Source organism: Mustela putorius, unplaced genomic scaffold, assembly GCF_011764305.1.
Source record: "Mustela putorius furo isolate JIRA1106 unplaced genomic scaffold, ASM1176430v1.1 tig00003850_pilon_pilon_pilon, whole genome shotgun sequence".
Taxonomy (NCBI): Eukaryota; Metazoa; Chordata; class Mammalia; order Carnivora; family Mustelidae; genus Mustela; species Mustela putorius.
In genome coordinates, this window is record NW_025422002.1 from 15446149 (window position 1) to 15461339 (window position 15191).

The following is a 15191-nucleotide window of genomic DNA, read 5'->3' on the forward strand; positions in this document are numbered from 1 at the left end:
TCATCACATGTAGGGCGCCGGCAACAATAAGCACTCAATAACCACCAAGTAGTAGTATTACTATTGGGTGAGAGTGAAACGTCTCTCTCCCTGGCAGCTTTAGTGATGGCTACAGCCCACAGCTGTAGAGACTAGAAGCTCAGAAGAGCATTGCTTTATGTCCACGATCCTTCCTAGAACTTCCAAAGCACATTCACACAACATTGGCTCCTCCAATGATGGCTTTGATCTTCACAAATGCCCCCTGAGGCAGGTTTTGTTCTCTCCCCGTTTGTGGATGAGGACACTTGTGGGGAGGCGGGGGGGGGCGGGGAGCGAATGGTTTATAAAAACCCCATGGCTGGTACAGCTCAGTGGTGTGGAAAGGTCTTAGAACCTGTGTTCAGAGTCCCAGATCTTCTGCTTCTGCTCCCTTCTGCTCCCTGTGTGACCTTAAGTAAGTCACTTAACACCTCTGTGACTCTGTTTCTCCATCTCCAACATTGCGGAGCGGGAGTGGGGCCTCCACTGTCTAATTTCCATATGTGGCAGGTGGGCCCACAACCCCTGAGGGTCCCTGGTACCGTCTGCATTCCCCAGGCCCAAAAGGGAACAAATTCACAAGTCCCAGAAGAGAGCAGCCAGGAGGGCTGGCTGTCAGTTTGACGGATCGTCGATGTCAGACCCTGGGGCTCCATGGGTCCCACAGCCAGGCCCCCATGGCAGGTCCTGAAGAGACATTCCACAACAGTCTCCCTACCCACCTGCCACCCTCACCTCGGATACTCAGGAGCAGGTGACAAACACAGGCTGGACGTGAGCAGGTCCTGCCCCAGATCTCACCCTAGGCAGCACACACCCCTCCTCTGGGCCTCAACTTCCTCATTTACAAAATAAAAGGCAGACAGCTCAAGTGAAAGGGTTGTTCATTCATTGGGCAGATACTCCTTCATACTCCTCCTCTGGGCCAAATTGTTTGCCAGGGCAAGAGAAACTGATGAGCAACTCCGTATCTACCCTTGAGTCTGGATTTTCCCCTGCTCTAAGGGCTGTGAGGAGCCACAAGGTGCTGGACCAGGCATGGGCAGCTTCCTATGGGACATGGCAGCTCAGTGAACGAAGAGTCCAAGATGTGACCTGTGGGCCAGACACCCACAGACGGACTTGATTTGACCTGCATGGGTTTAGCCCTAACATGGCATTTCAAGTTTGAATTTACTGCAGGCACGTAAAAATCAGGAGCTTTTGGGCAAAAATCTGGATTTCTGAAAAAATCCAGAGCCTTATTCCTACTGAGCAACAGTTTAGATGGCATGATCTGCAGCCCTCTGTCCCACCTGGCCATCCCCCACACCTCTCCCCACCAGCCATCCTCATGTTCCCATCGCCATCAGTGGGGCCTCCAATGCCCCAGTTGTTCAGGCCGGCAACCCAGGCATCACCTCCTGCTCTCCCTTCTTTCTCACCCCATAGCACATCCCTCTGCCATCCCTACTGGCTCGGCTTCAAGAATGTTCCTAGGATCCAGCCATTTGTTCCCACCATCTGGGCTACCTCCGGGGTCCAAGCATCAGCTGCTCCCTGGTCCTTGCCCCCCACCCCCAGTTTCCTGTCTGCCCAGCAGACAAAGTGAGGAGCTTGGACACAATGTGCCTCGTGTTCTCCAAGATGGACATGGCAAAGCTCTTCTCTAGCATCTTCCCCAACACCCAGCCTGAGTCTGTGGCCATCCCTGCCAGTGCCCTGAGCTCTTAGTGGCCTCTAAGGCCTGAGGCAAAGTCGGTTGGCTTGGGAACTCAACAGTGGTCCTGCATGACCCAACACTCTTAACCACCTTCAGCCTCCATTTTTGCATCTGGAAAATAGGGACATCCCAGCACACCCTCCACATAAGGCAAGTGCTGCTTAAGAAGCAGGAAGGTTGGGGTGCCTGGGTGGCTCGGTGGGTTAAAGCCTCTGCCTTCGGCTCAGGTCATGATCCCAGGATCCTGGGATCAAGCCCAGCATCGGGCTCTCTGCTCAGCAGGGAGCCTGCTTCCTCCTCTCTGCCTGCTTCTCTGCCTACTTGTGATCTCTGTCTGTCAAATAAATAAAAACTTGAAAAAAAAAAAAAAGAGAGAGAAGCTAAAGTTTAAGGGTTTAAACATTCAGCCAACTTGGCACATGTTGGGCGGCTGCCTCAGCCTGGCCCTGCTCTGGATACCACTAGAAGTCTATAGATCTAAATGATGGGTGATTCATTTTGTTTTTGGCATGAAGCAGGAGAAAGAGCTTTGCCTTTGTAGCTGGATGGAGATGGACAGCTTTAGAGATCATTCTGGACAAAGCATCTGAACCTCCATTTGTTAATTTGTTTTAAAAAAAAAAGAGGTAGTAGGGAGCACCACCTCTCAGGGTGAGGCAGAGGGTGGAAAGAGCTAAACCACGTGGATATTTTCCGTGCTGTCCGTGGGGTCTCAGAGCTGGGAGGGAAAGGACGCGGACACAGGCCATGTCCATGTAGTGGGAGGCTCCAGGCTCAGAGCGGATGTCGGGCGGAAGAGGAAGGAGCCCAGGAAAGCTTACCAGCTTGGGACCGGTTACTCCTCCCTCCAGAGCAACAGCTCTGCTTGACTCCCCTGTCCTTTTCCCTGGTTCCAAGAGGAGTATTTGGCACTAACAAGGCAGTCCATACATGCTGAACAAACACAGGAATAATTGGCTTCCTTGAGGCGGTGGCCTTGGTGGGGAGGGCAGGGTATCAAGGGTTCCCTAGAAATACTTGTCCGCAATGCTGGCCACAGTGGGACCACACGCAGATTTGGCGGTAGGGTTAAGAGAGAACCCAGGGGAAGGAGTAGCACTGGGGCTGCAACGGGGAGGCCTTCCAACCCAGAGCCCGAGGGCAGTTAGGTGGAACAGGAGAGAGAGAGCGGTGTACAGAGGGACACCTGCCAGGCACTGTGGCTGCTGAGGGGCAACGGACACCCTGACCACTGCTTCTCTCTTCTGCCTCTTGCTGTCCTGCCAGGGTCTCCCACTGGCCACAGACAGGGAACGGGAGCACGGAGACTGTTGGTTCAGTCCATGGGCCCAGAGCAGAGGAGGCAATCCATCTGTAGGGCACTGGGAGAGTAATGGGCCCAGGGATGCAGAGCTCCTGTCCAGAGTCAGAAGTCTTAGAGCCGAGAGGCCTGGGGTGTGCCTGGAGCAGGGACCACATGTGCGGATCAGGAAGCTCGATGTGGGTGGCAGACAGCAAAGGGTCTTGCCTGCCTCACTGTGCTTTGGCCAGGAGTAGGCAATGGCCAGCCACAGGGAGGATGTTGGGTTTAAAACGAAGCTTATGATGGACAGGTGGGGGGACAGGCCAAAGGCAGGGACAGCCCTGGGGAGGCCACACAGAGATCCAGAGAACAGGGAGGGAGCCCCTGTCTGGCCTTCTAAACCCCACTGTCACCGCCAGTTTACTACCAGGGAATAGAGTGGAGAGTGACCATTTTGTGGCCAAGACAGGCAGAAGTCAGAGGCAGGGGTTGGGGGGACATTCAGAGCCCCGAGACCACAGACATTTCTCTCCAGGCAAGTAGAAGTGACAAACCTGGCTCGGCGGGGAGGCTAGAAGGAGGCTCACAGACCCTCCCTTGGGTCTGCAGAACAGAGGCGCCTCCCACTCCTTAGGTCCCCTCCCCCCACACCCAGCGTCTCCTCCCCCTGCCCTCCCTGTTGGTGTGGTTAAGTCCCTCCAGAGAGCACAGGCCCTGGGCTTTGTCCCCTCACAGGCCAAGTTCACCATGGCATCAGCATCTCCCAGGGAACAAATGTATCCTTTTCTTTGCCTGGGCGGCAGTGACTTCATCCCCAGCGGGCCATGTGAGTCACCGCACAGAGGGTGGAGGGCCGGCCAGCTCTCCGCTGAGCCTGGCCGTGGCCGCGTGGCTGGGGAGAGGGAAGAGCCGAGGGTGGGAACGCTTCCACACAGACCTACCTCACTTTCTCTTCCTGCTGTGGCTGCCTGTGTCCTACAGGGGCAGAAAGAGGGACGATATCCCCGGGCCAGGGGCCTTGTCATGACCGCCACCGTGAGCTCCACTGAAGGTCCTGCAGAAGGTGGCCCTCAGAGGCTGAGTCCCGCGCCCAGGGCCACCCGATTCTGTGAACCTGGTATCACTTTTTCCTCCCCTTGGCCAGGAGAGCAAGGATGCTTGTTCCCATTTTGCAGAGGAACAAACTGAGGCTCAGAGAGATGGAATGACTAGTGTTAGGGACAAGGGAGTCAGAGGTGAAGAAGGAGTCCACTCCCATTCTCAGCGACAAGCCACCATTGGTGGGAGCACCAGGAGCCTCAGTTTTCTCACCCATAAAATGGGATGGTGACAGCCACTCTCCCCAACGCTGTTGAGAGGACATGATGAGAGTGGTTGCAAAGGGGGGGGCCACACGTCCCCAGGCCACTGCCACCCTCACACCACCGCGTGACAGTCTCTGTGCCATTGGCACCCCACAAAGTTGGGGAGCAGCGCGGGGGACCTGTAACGGCTCGGGTATGACGCTGGACCAGGCTGCCAGTGGTCGGGAGAGGGGCTGCCAGCACCTTCAAGAAGCAGATCTTCAAGGGTCACTGGTGTGGGAGTGTGGGAGATGGCTGAGGGTGTGCCCCCCACCCCAGGTGGAGGCACTAAACTCCTTCGCACCCTCAAGCTCTTCCCTCAGGCTTTGCTAACCCTTCATGGGTGCCCCCCACCCCCTCACCCATCAGGCCAAAGAAGCAGTCTTCTGAGAAGCAGACGATGCCCTGGCTGCTGGAAATAGCCACACCCATCCCTTCCCTGTGCCTTAGTTTCCCCATCTGTGAAGTGGAGGTGGGAAGCCCCAGTGTGCTATTGTTGGAAAGGAGGGGCACATAGGAGGGTGCAGCCAAGGGAAAGAGGAGAGAGGCCCGGGACCCTCCAGAGGCTTTGGAGGCAGACATGTCTTCCAGGACAGGGAATTGGAAGTGTCCCCAACGGGGATCTTGGCCTCCTGTCCTGAAAATGACACCTCTCTCTGAGATCACGTGTTCTTGCTCTTTACCCTGTGGGGAGCCAGGTTCGGCCCAGGCCAGAGGGGAGTGAGTGAGGGGATGGATGGAAGGAAGAGGAAAGGACAGGTGGGTGGATGATTGAAGGGACGAGGGAAGGGACACGGGAGCCGGGCATGGATGTGTGAATGGAGGCGTGAGTCCTTGGGTGCCGTGGATAGACATGAAGGAGACGTAGACACTGCCTCCACCCACAGAAGATGTTGAGAAAACTTCCACCAGTAGGACAGACCAGAGAAACTCTTGAATGGAAGTCCCACTCTGCACGGCCCAAGGAAGTGAGGCTCTGCCCCAGAGAGAATTTCCTTAGGTCAGTGGAGGTTGAGAAGTAATGAGCTTCCCATCACTGGGTGAGTGTGTGGGGGGGGTGCTGGGCAGGGTTCAAGCCAGGGCTGGGCAGCCACCTTCCCAGGGTGCTGTGGAGGAGCTCCTATGACAGGTAGTGGGCCCCTGTGGTGGCTTCTGATGATAAGGAGAGAACTGGTGTTCCCAAGCCCCCCAGGGAGGCCACGGCCTTTGTAGAAGCCAATGCTGCTTTCAGAGAAAAAGTTCTTTCCTGGCTTGGGGGACGGACAAGCATGCAGCTGCTAATCCTCCTGTGGGAATCAGGCTGGAATTCTGGACGTCCTGCCCAGGCCAGGGCAAGGGGCCGGAGGACAGAGAAAGGCTTTGACCCGCAGACCCAGGCTTGGGCCCAGCGCCACCCTCCCTGTCTATGGGTAGGTGATGCCCCCCTCTGAGCCTCAGTTCCTTATAGGTGAAACAGGGGCCCTGATGGGCACAGGACAGAATGACACTGGCAGCTGCCGGTAGCTACACAGCTCTACACCTAGGGCCTCGCAGGGTTTGAGGATAGGGGCCCACCTGACCCTGGGGAACTTCCTGGGGGCTATGGGTGGGTAGAAGTAGTTTTGTGAGCACTGACCTTGACCTGTGAGTCATTGTCTCTGGGGGCTCTGCCTGGGAAGCCCCAGCTGCCTGCCCTGGGCAGGCCTAGGAGCAGCTGGTTGAGGGGTGGGGAGCAAGGGCGGGGGCTCCAGCTGGGACCCCAGTCTGGAAATGCCCCAGACCCCACACAGGCCTAGCCCCCCCCCTTGGCCACTCAGAGGCCCCGAACCCCCTACCCCCCCCCACCCAGAAATGCAGCTCCCAGAGCAGACTGACACAGCACAAAGCCTACCTCCCCCGCATTCTAAGGCTGTGACTTTCCCCATCTGTGCCTCAGTTGCCTCACAAACAGATCAAAACTATTTCACAAATAAGACCACTGGGGGGACGGGATGTGTTCGTTCAGGCCCTGTGGAGAGCTTAGACCCGTGCCCAGGACTCCATGAGCCCAAAGTGGTCAGGGAAAATTAAGGTCTGTGGGGGGCCAGCCATACACATCGTCTGTCACACAGCAAGGAAGTGGCCTGGCCAGGTCTGGGAACTGTCTCTCTCCCAGCAAATGGAGACCCTCATGGGCCAGCTAGTCTCCTAGGAAGCTGCCGTGACTTTGTCTTTCTTTTGTCTCCTGCACACCCCAAGCTACCCCCAGGAGCCAAGCCGCCAGAGCAGCTCCTTTCCCTATCCTGCCCAGCGCCTGGCCTGCCACTTGCGGTGGGCCGGGCTGCGGGAGGGTGTTGGGTTTAGGCCTCTGGGGAGATGGGGAGGATGTGGGCCCGCCCTCGCCTCCCCGCCCACCTCCCTCCCTCTCGGGCTCAGCCTCTCCCGTCCCAGGCCAGCCTCTGGACACAGGACCAGCACTTTCCCTCACCGGGCAGACGCCCCTTACCCGCCCCGAGTGACTCACTGTTCCCCTGGCCCACAGCCACCGCTGTCTCCTGGCAGGAGGCAGGCGTAAGGTTGTGCTGAAGCCACGGGGTCTAGTGCGAGAGGGCCACTCGGCCACTCGGCCAGGAGGAGGGTCTGCAAGCAGCCGGACAGGCCGGCGCACAGAGGCTGGCCTGGGACAGCAAGGCCAGTGGCTGGGACTTACAGTGGCCTGGGGGAGCCGGCACCTCCCCCTACCCCCTGGCTTTTAGCCTTGTCTTTCTTCTTCCCACCATGAAGAAGGAAGTGACCTGAGAGCCAGCAAAGACAGCCCCGACAGGGAGGAGACCAGGGTCGGAGGGCCGTGGCCGTGGGTCCCTCAGCCGCTGGCTCTCCCAACTAGCCAGGCATGAAGGGTGGTGGCAGCGCCGTTTGGAACCTTATGTGGAAGTACTGCATCTCCGTGAGGACCCTCAGGTACCTGGAGACGCACATGCGCGCGCGCGTGTGTGTCTGTATGCCTGTGTCTGTCTGTGTGTGTGTGTGTGCGTGCGCGCGCGCGTGGACGTGGCTCTGCCCAGCCATCGCCTGCTGGGAGGGGAGGCTGGGTACTGGGCTAGCCGGTTTGCTCGGACTCTGAGAGCTCGGGGATAGCTCCAGCTTGGAGGAAGCAGGGATGGAGGGCAGGAAAGGTCATGCCCGGTGCCCTCTGGAGAAACTCGGAGTCTCTAATGGCGAGGGAGGGAGACAGGAGTGTGGAACAGTAGTGGGGAGCATGTGGGTACTTGGCTGGGACCCGACGTGGCCGCTGGAGGATGCCAGGGGCAGGTACGGTATGGCTGGCAGACTCCCCGGCAAGCACGGGAACAGGCGTTTGTTACATAACGCACAGGCACTGGGCACAGCCGAGTGACCTTGGCCCTGTCCCCTAGCCTCTCTGTGTCTGTTACCCTTCAGTAAAATGGGGCTCCCACTCATTCCTTCAGAGTGTGGCATGGGGCGATCTCGTGTGACTGTCCGGGGCAGCTCCTGAGTGGCTGAGAACTCAGCCTGGACGCAGCCACCAGGCTGCCCAAATTTAAAAGTGGCCTTGGCGTTATCAGCAGCTCGAAGTGGCCTCATTTCTGTGGCCAAAGCTTCCCACCTGCAGATCCTTACGGGATTAGTGGAGGCTTAAAGGAGGTGGTATACAAAGAACAGGGCCTGGCCGGGGGCCCACGCTGGGTAAGCCTCAGGTGTGATTACCACTGCTCTTGTTCTCTCGTCCCTCCCCTTTGGCCAGCTGGACGGTTGGGAAGCGGTGCCTGGCCCGGAGCCGCTGTGCACGCCAGCCCCCGCACCTGCTGAAAACATTCAGAAGGAGGAGTGGGGAGCTGGACCCTGTGCTAGACCGGGTGCAATCACGGGCAAGGCTGGGTCTTGTCTGGAGAGGGGGATTGGGTGGGGCTGCAGCTCATGTGGGAGGGGCTTAGAGGCAGCTGCTTGGAAGGGCTCAGAAAGACATCTTACTTAGATATCACCGAAGGGCCTCTTTGTCACTTTAAGGGGAGGTTTTACGAAGGGCAAGGGATTGGGAGATGCTCTCTCTTTCTTCCCACCCTCATCACATAGTTTACAAACTATATAAGCTTTCTCTCCTTTTTTCCTCCTTTCCTTTACAAAATATTTGTGACCGCTTATAGGAGATACCTACGGTAAATGAAATAAATCGGGCGCCTGGCTGGCTCCGTCGGTTAAGTGTCTGCCTTCAGCTCCGGTCATGATCCCAGGGTCCTGGGATCGAGCCCCATGTTGGGCTCCCTGCTCAGCAGGGAGTCTGTTTCTCCCTCTCCCTCCCCCCGATTTGTGCGTGCTCACTCTCTTTCCCTCATCCACTCTCTCTCTCAAATAAACAATTTTTAAAAAATCAAATAAAACATCAGGACCAGGATAAGCACAATATGGAACAGAACGTCATAACCTAGGAGGGAAAAAGTAGAATGGGACAGAGCTAAGCAGGGTCCTGAGGTCCTTCTGTGGTGGTGAAAATTGCTGAGCTTCCTGGCAGCCAGAGTGAAAGGAGAAACCCAGCCCCTGAGCCATGATCACCGTGCTAGGAAACCGTTATTACAGTGGCCACAGTTGTCTTCACTGCTGGGTGAGAGGTCTGGGACCCTGGACCTCTGAGCCTGGATAGATAGGTGGGTGAAGGTGAGAGGCATGGCAGGGATAGGCCTTGGGTCTCACTTTAGGAAAAGACAGAGAATGAAGGCGGAGGCATTCTCTTGAACGCGGATGTGGCTGGCTGTGGGAATAGAGAGGGGAAAGCTCACCCCAGGACTGAGTCAGTGGCCACCTGTCCCTCTTTAGACCCTGGGAGAGACCTCCTTGGGTTGGCACTTCGGCCAGGCAGGCCAAGGCAGGGGGTGAGTCTCCCAGCTACAGTGAGTGTGTTATGTGCCTTTCCCTCCAACCTCAGCTGGATTTCCCTGTGTCTCATTCCCTCCTGTGGTTTCCGGGGATTGGCACTATGGAAACCTCAAGGGCTGTTTACAGGACGCAGGGGGCCCAGGCCTGGGAGGCCCCGCCATGCTCTGCCAGAAGCTCGCCCAGCCCAAGGAGGAGAAGCACAACCTCACAGGACCTGGTAGACCAGCCGCTCTGCTGCTGAGTTCCCTGTTCTACAGAGCAGGGATAATGGTAGGGGATAATGACCCATCGGGGCTATGGGATAGAGCCTTGCATGGCTCGTGGTAACGCTCTGAGAGTGTTTTGTTGGCCCGGTAAACTGTCAGAGGCAATGGGCAGGCCTGCATTGCAGAACCGATAGGAGCTCTGGTGGGGTGGTCGCCTAACCCTCAAAGACACCACCAGGTGGGTGTGGAGCCCATAATTGGCACTGGGTTAGCCCCAGACCCCCACTTAGCACCTTTAACTACAGGGCACCTCCATGCTTGGCTGGGAAAGATAGTGCTTAGGGGGCCCTGGGAGACTTGCTCTGCTCTCTGGACCCACACCCCCTGTTGTTGGGAGGCCACCAAGAAGGCTGAGCTGACTCCCCAAGTCATGCAGACAGACGGATGGACAGAGCCGCCTTCGGTGGGATCTCAGCTCCCCCGCCCCACCCCCACCAGGATCCAGGGAAGACCTGAGTCAGCAGGTCTGCAGCCTGAGGCGGGGCGCCGCAGCCACAGTGACAAATTGGAGGGTTGCAGTCGGACAGCACATAGTTTTCTGCTTGTGTCTTCAGACTCCCCTCTGCCTGAGTCTCTCGCCCCTGGCCCAGACCCGCCGACATCTGGAAAAGCAAGAGGTGTGTGTGGGGAGAAGGCTACTGGCCGGCCAGCCCTGGCCCTTTGCCTAGGGGTTCAGTGACTGCAGCCCAGAAGCTGGGGGCGCAACACCTGGGAACTGCGCACGGGGGCCCAAAGCCAATGACGGTAGGTCCTATGATGTGCATTCGGGGACGAGTTGCTAAACCCCTCTGGGCCTGCTTCCTCGGGTAACGTGCCAGCTAGGAGGTTCTTGGGAAGATCATGAATGGGTTCCGCTGGCCGGCACCCAGTGGAGCACCTCCCTGCCAAGCCTGGCCCCTTCTTCCCCCTGAGTCTCAGCATCACAGGGCTGGAGTAGGGAGAACGCCAGCTCAGCAGCCAGCCCTGTCTAAGTTCGAACCCCAGTCCAGCCTTTTTCTACTGGGTAAGCGTCTTCCGGGGCTGTTGTAAGATTATTGGAGTCAAGACCCCGGGCAGGCTAGGTGCCACACAGTGGCGGCTCTGTCTCTAAGCAGACACCTACAAGCTCCTGTCTGTCACAGGCCTCGAGGTCCGTGGTATCGGTAATCCTCAGCCTCTGGGGCCAGGCTGGAAAATCACTTTTGCAGCTGGTTGTTATTTTGGGAGTGACAGATCGTTTTGTGCCACGGTGGCCAGTGGGGCATTTGAACTGCCTGGTGGGCAGAGGCAGCCCGCTTGGGGTACTGATGGGGGTTGGGCAGGGGGTTTGCTGAACCAGCCCCGCCCCCCACCCCACCCCTGCTGTGGTGCATCTGGGAGGGAGGGCTGAGGAGCAGCTGGCAGCCAGGCTCTGGGAGCTTCCAGGGAGCTTCCTGGACAATTAGCCATCTGATGCCCTCTGCGGGAGGCCGTGTGCACACACCTCCTGGGACAGGGAGCTCACCCCTACCTCCCAGCCTGCTGAGCTCTGATGCAAGGAAATTCTTTCCCACTTGGAGCTGACACCCCTCTTCCTATGATGTGCCCCCCCACACCCACACACACATAAATGAACACTGCCCTCCCCGACCTGCCCCGGCTCTGCTCTCCCAGCCCCCAGCCCATCTGCTTCTCTGTCCCAGCAGAGCCTGTAGTGGCCAGGATTCCCTGAGGCTGAGGACGGAGTGTTTAGTCCCTTCCCCTTCTGGACAGGCCCCAGCTATCCCTGTCCCTCTTTGGGCAGGGTTAGAGTTGTGTATGGGTTGGGACGGGAGCTCCTAGGCAGGGCTCAGCCAGTTGTCACCACCCCTTGCCTAGGCATGACCCAAAGCACACATGGATTCTTCTGGTGTCTGCTTTACCCTTTCATACGTGGGACTTAATGGCCTCAGCCCCTAGGCCTGCTTTCCCCACTCCCTCCCACTTGTCCCCCACCCCATGGCCCCTCCCCGTGTTGCTCTATTGCCCATCGCCCCCATCCAGTCTCTGTGCAGGGTTGAAGCCTTCCTCCAGCCCTGGCACTGTGCCCGGTGCTTGGTGTCCAGCCTCACATCTAGCCAGCTAATGTCCACTGTGGGAGGGCCACCATCCCACTGCACGTAGGAGGAGCCAGGGGCTCAAGGGCCTCAAGTTATTGGTCACCAAGCTGGGTCACAGCTGAGGCGTTTCTTGGTGAGGGCAGCAGGGTTTCCCCTGAGCTGGGGAGGGAGATCGCATGGGCATCTCGCTGGAAAAGTTTCGTTTGGTTGGCCAGAAAATATTTGCTGGGCCCCTGCTCTGTGTCAGACCCGTGCCTGACCCTGGGGATGTGGCACGGAGTAAGGTAAAGGGCCCAGGCCCCATGGAGCCCACAGTTCGGGGGGAGAGAAGCAGTAAAGCAAGCAAATAGACAGAGGGGTCTTGGGACAGGGATTACAGGAAAGAAGATTAAACGGGGAGGGTGGATTGGGTGACTGGGGCCAAGATGGCCTGTGACCTGGGTGGTTGGAAAAGGCCTCTCCCAGCTGCCCACTGGCCACAGAGCACGCAAACTGAGTCTGTCTACACAGTGGAATGCTACACAGCCACGAAAAAAAGAATGGGGTGCTGCTGTGTGGTCCTGGCATGAAGCCCCCTTGGAAACAGTAGAAGTGAGAGAAGCCAGTCACAAAAGACCATTGAGTGAGAGAAGCCGAGAGTGAGCAAGCCTACACGGACAGGAAGTAGAGCTGTGACTGCCAGGGGAATAGGGGCTGCGGGGGAAACGAGAAGGCTGCTTAATGCAAACGCGGTTTCTTGATGGGGATGATGAATATGTCCGAATCTTAGATTGTGGTGAGGTGTGCATAGCTCTGTGAATAGACTGAAATCATGGTATGCTTTGAATAGGTGGATTTTCTAGAACGTGCATTATATCTCAATAAAACTGTTTTAAGAAGGGAGGAAGGCTTGTCTGAGGGAGTGGGGTTGAGTTGAGAGTGGCAGAGAGAAGGGAGCTTACAAAGACCTGGGGGAGAGCATGCCAGGCGGAGGGAACAGCAGGTGCAAAGGCCCTGAGACGGGAGCATGCCTGGTGGGTTTGAAGAACATGGAGGAGGCCCAGCTGGAGTCTAGGAGGAAGGAACGTGCAGTCCTCAGAGCCTGACAATGTCAGATCCTTGAGAGGACCTGAGAGTTGACTGGGGTTGGGGAGAGCCCAGGCAGCGTTTAAAGCAGGATAATGACACGATGTGCTTTCTGTTTCAAAACAATCATTGGAGCTGCTGTAAGGAAATGAGACTGCGAAGAGGGAGGGGTGCGGGCTGGGGGGACGTGACACTGATCAGGAGGTAGTGGCCACTGTCTAGAGGAGAAATGATGATTGATACCCAGAGGAGACAGCTTGGCAGGCAATGGCAGTAGGAATTCAGATGGGAACAGATCACTCCCGCATGCAGAGGGGTGGGGGTTGAAGGGGGGGATGGGACTTCCTGGAGGCGGGGCCAGGGCGGGGCCTCTGAGAATGGGGTGGGTCAGGCAGAAGGGCTTTCCAGGGGGCACCACCAGTATGGGGGTGGGGAGCTGAGAGGTTGGAGGCCATGGGAGTTGAGGTGGAACGTTGGGCCCCTGCCACCCCAGTTCCGGCTGCGCCCCAGCTGCTTTCAGAAGAAGTAGGGCAGCATGTCTCCAGGGCCACCTGTTCTGCGCCTTTGTCCTGCCTGCTCTGCTTGGCCCTCAGCGAGAGTGTCAGCACCCCTGTGGCCAGAGCCCCAGGCTGGGCAGGCATTCTGAACAAAACAGCCTCATCAGAAACTCAAGTGGCCTGAAACGCAATCCGCCACACGAGACTGACCAGGGAGGGAGCTGTATTATTTATTGACCAAAGCTTCTGGGGCCGGCCTGCTGGGGCCATTCAGACTGGCTGGACCTCGAAGGAGCCCACTGGGCAGTGAGTGTCTGGGGCCCAGCCAGAGGTGGGCGGGGGCCCCAGGGGGCCTGGCACCCGTTCTCCAGGGCGTGGTTTCCTTGATGCTGGCTGAACCAGGGAGGAAGTTCGACGTCAGGCCCTGTAGTGGGGAGGGCGAAGAGCTTGTCCCTGGGGGCCGTGGAGGCAGGCAGGGTGCTGGGGCTCCGGGAAGACCTCCTCCCTCTCCCCGTGACACTGTGAGTACCAACCATCCATCCTGGGGAAGGGAGAGGGTCTTGGCCACCTGAGAAACCTGTGAGGGGCCGCTCCTGGTCTGCGCAGCCTGCTGTGGCAAGGTCTCTGGGGCTTTCATCGGGCTGTTCGAGGTCTCTTGAAACTGTTCTCTGTGACTTGTCCTCACTGCCTGCATGGCACAGAGGCCCACCCAGGGCCCAGAGAACCTCAGGTGTTTCCCTGCAGCTGCCTAGAAGGGTGGCTTCAGCTGTGGGAGGGAAGTTCTTTCACTCCCCAGGGCATTGGCCCAGCCCCAGGCCTTGGTGGGGGTGGAAGATCTAGGGCCCATCATCACCTCCACGAGAAGCAACCATGCCCATTTTCCAGCTGAGTAAACTGAGGTCCACAGGGGTCACACACTTGCCGAGGGCCCCTGTAGTGTAGCTGGTTCAGTTTCTTCCCCCACTGCTTCCTGCCACCCCCCCAGCTTAAACTTTGAGCACAAAGCAGCCAGGGCAGAGGGATCAGAAGCATTTTCCCTAAATGATCCAGAGTAGAACCTTGAGGGTCTGCAGATTCCCTCAGGGCCCCAGGGAAGGGGGGATACTCCGGAGACAGCCCCCAGGTAGATGGGCATCTCTGAACACACAGAATGAGAGAGATTCGGTGAGCCTCTTTGGTGCTGTCCCTTGGGAAATCCCCTTGAGCAACATGGGGAGCCTGGGGCCACCTGCACCTCAGGGAGATTCCCCACTGAGCTCTGCTTCTCCATCTAAGCTCACTACAGTCCTGGAGAGGACAACAGCTAGCACTCAGGCACAGAGATGTTGGGATATCTGTGCAATGTCTCCCAGCAGGTATAAGTTGGGGAGCTGGGGCTTGAACCCAGAGTGACTCCGAGCCCCTCAGTGCATCATGTAGTCTCTGTCTAGGGTGAATGACCGCATGACTATCCCATAACTAGGTCTCCGTTTTTCCATCTGTAGTGGATTGGCCCCCAGTGCTGAGGAGAGGGGCTGTGTGCCCCACTGGCCTCCGGGAGCTGGGGCTGGGGTCAGGGTAGGCTTGGCCACACGAGTGAGAGCTCCCAGGGGGGGCTCTGTGTTCTCAGGTCAACAAAGCCTTCCTCTGACACATTGCTAGACCCCCTGATGACACAAGTGAGCCAGGGGGCGGGGGGCTATGGGAGAACCCCGGGGTTGTCAGGCTGCTCAGAACTCAGGGCTCTGGCCTCCAGTTCAGGGGTCTCCAGCATCTACCTGCCTTGGTTGGGCTCCAGGGTGCAGACTTGGGATCCTGGCTGATGGGTGATAGAAAGAGCGGAACCAGGAGCCAGGAGAGCTGGGCTCATCTGGGATCCAGACAAGCCCTTTTCTTTCCTGAGTCTTCCTGTGTTCTCACCTGTGAACATCCAGGTGGAGTCAGGAGCCGTGAGGCATTCTGTGACTCTTTGCAGGGTTTCAGGCTTGTCATTCATTCATGAATTCAATCATTCAACAGACTTACAGAGCACCTGCTTCAGGCCAAGCACCGTCTTGTCTCTGGGGCTACAGAAGTGATAAACGGGAGGCCACAGGAGGAGGGCGTTCAGGGCCGGGAGGCGTACCTG

General features: G+C 57.8%; 1 protein-coding gene across 6 annotated transcripts in view; it reads left to right on the plus strand.

Moving 5' to 3' along the window:
* IQSEC1 (IQ motif and Sec7 domain ArfGEF 1) overlaps window positions 1–15191 on the plus strand; it is a 166221-nt gene that overhangs the window by 38602 nt on the left and 112428 nt on the right. For 2 of the 6 annotated variants that reach the window (XR_006601571.1, XM_045063376.1), the window contains exon 1: window positions 6753–7267. The exons of 1 other annotated variant lie outside the window; for it this stretch is intronic. Coding sequence is in view for 4 of the 5 variants with exons in the window: in XM_045063376.1 (XP_044919311.1) it covers window positions 7200–7267 (68 nt within the window). In the remaining variant the exon portion in view is untranslated. Of the gene's footprint in view, window positions 1–6750; window positions 7268–15191 lie in introns of those variants that run through there. 3 more of the 6 variants (XM_045063375.1, XM_004738612.3, XM_045063377.1) reach the window with 3 other exon arrangements.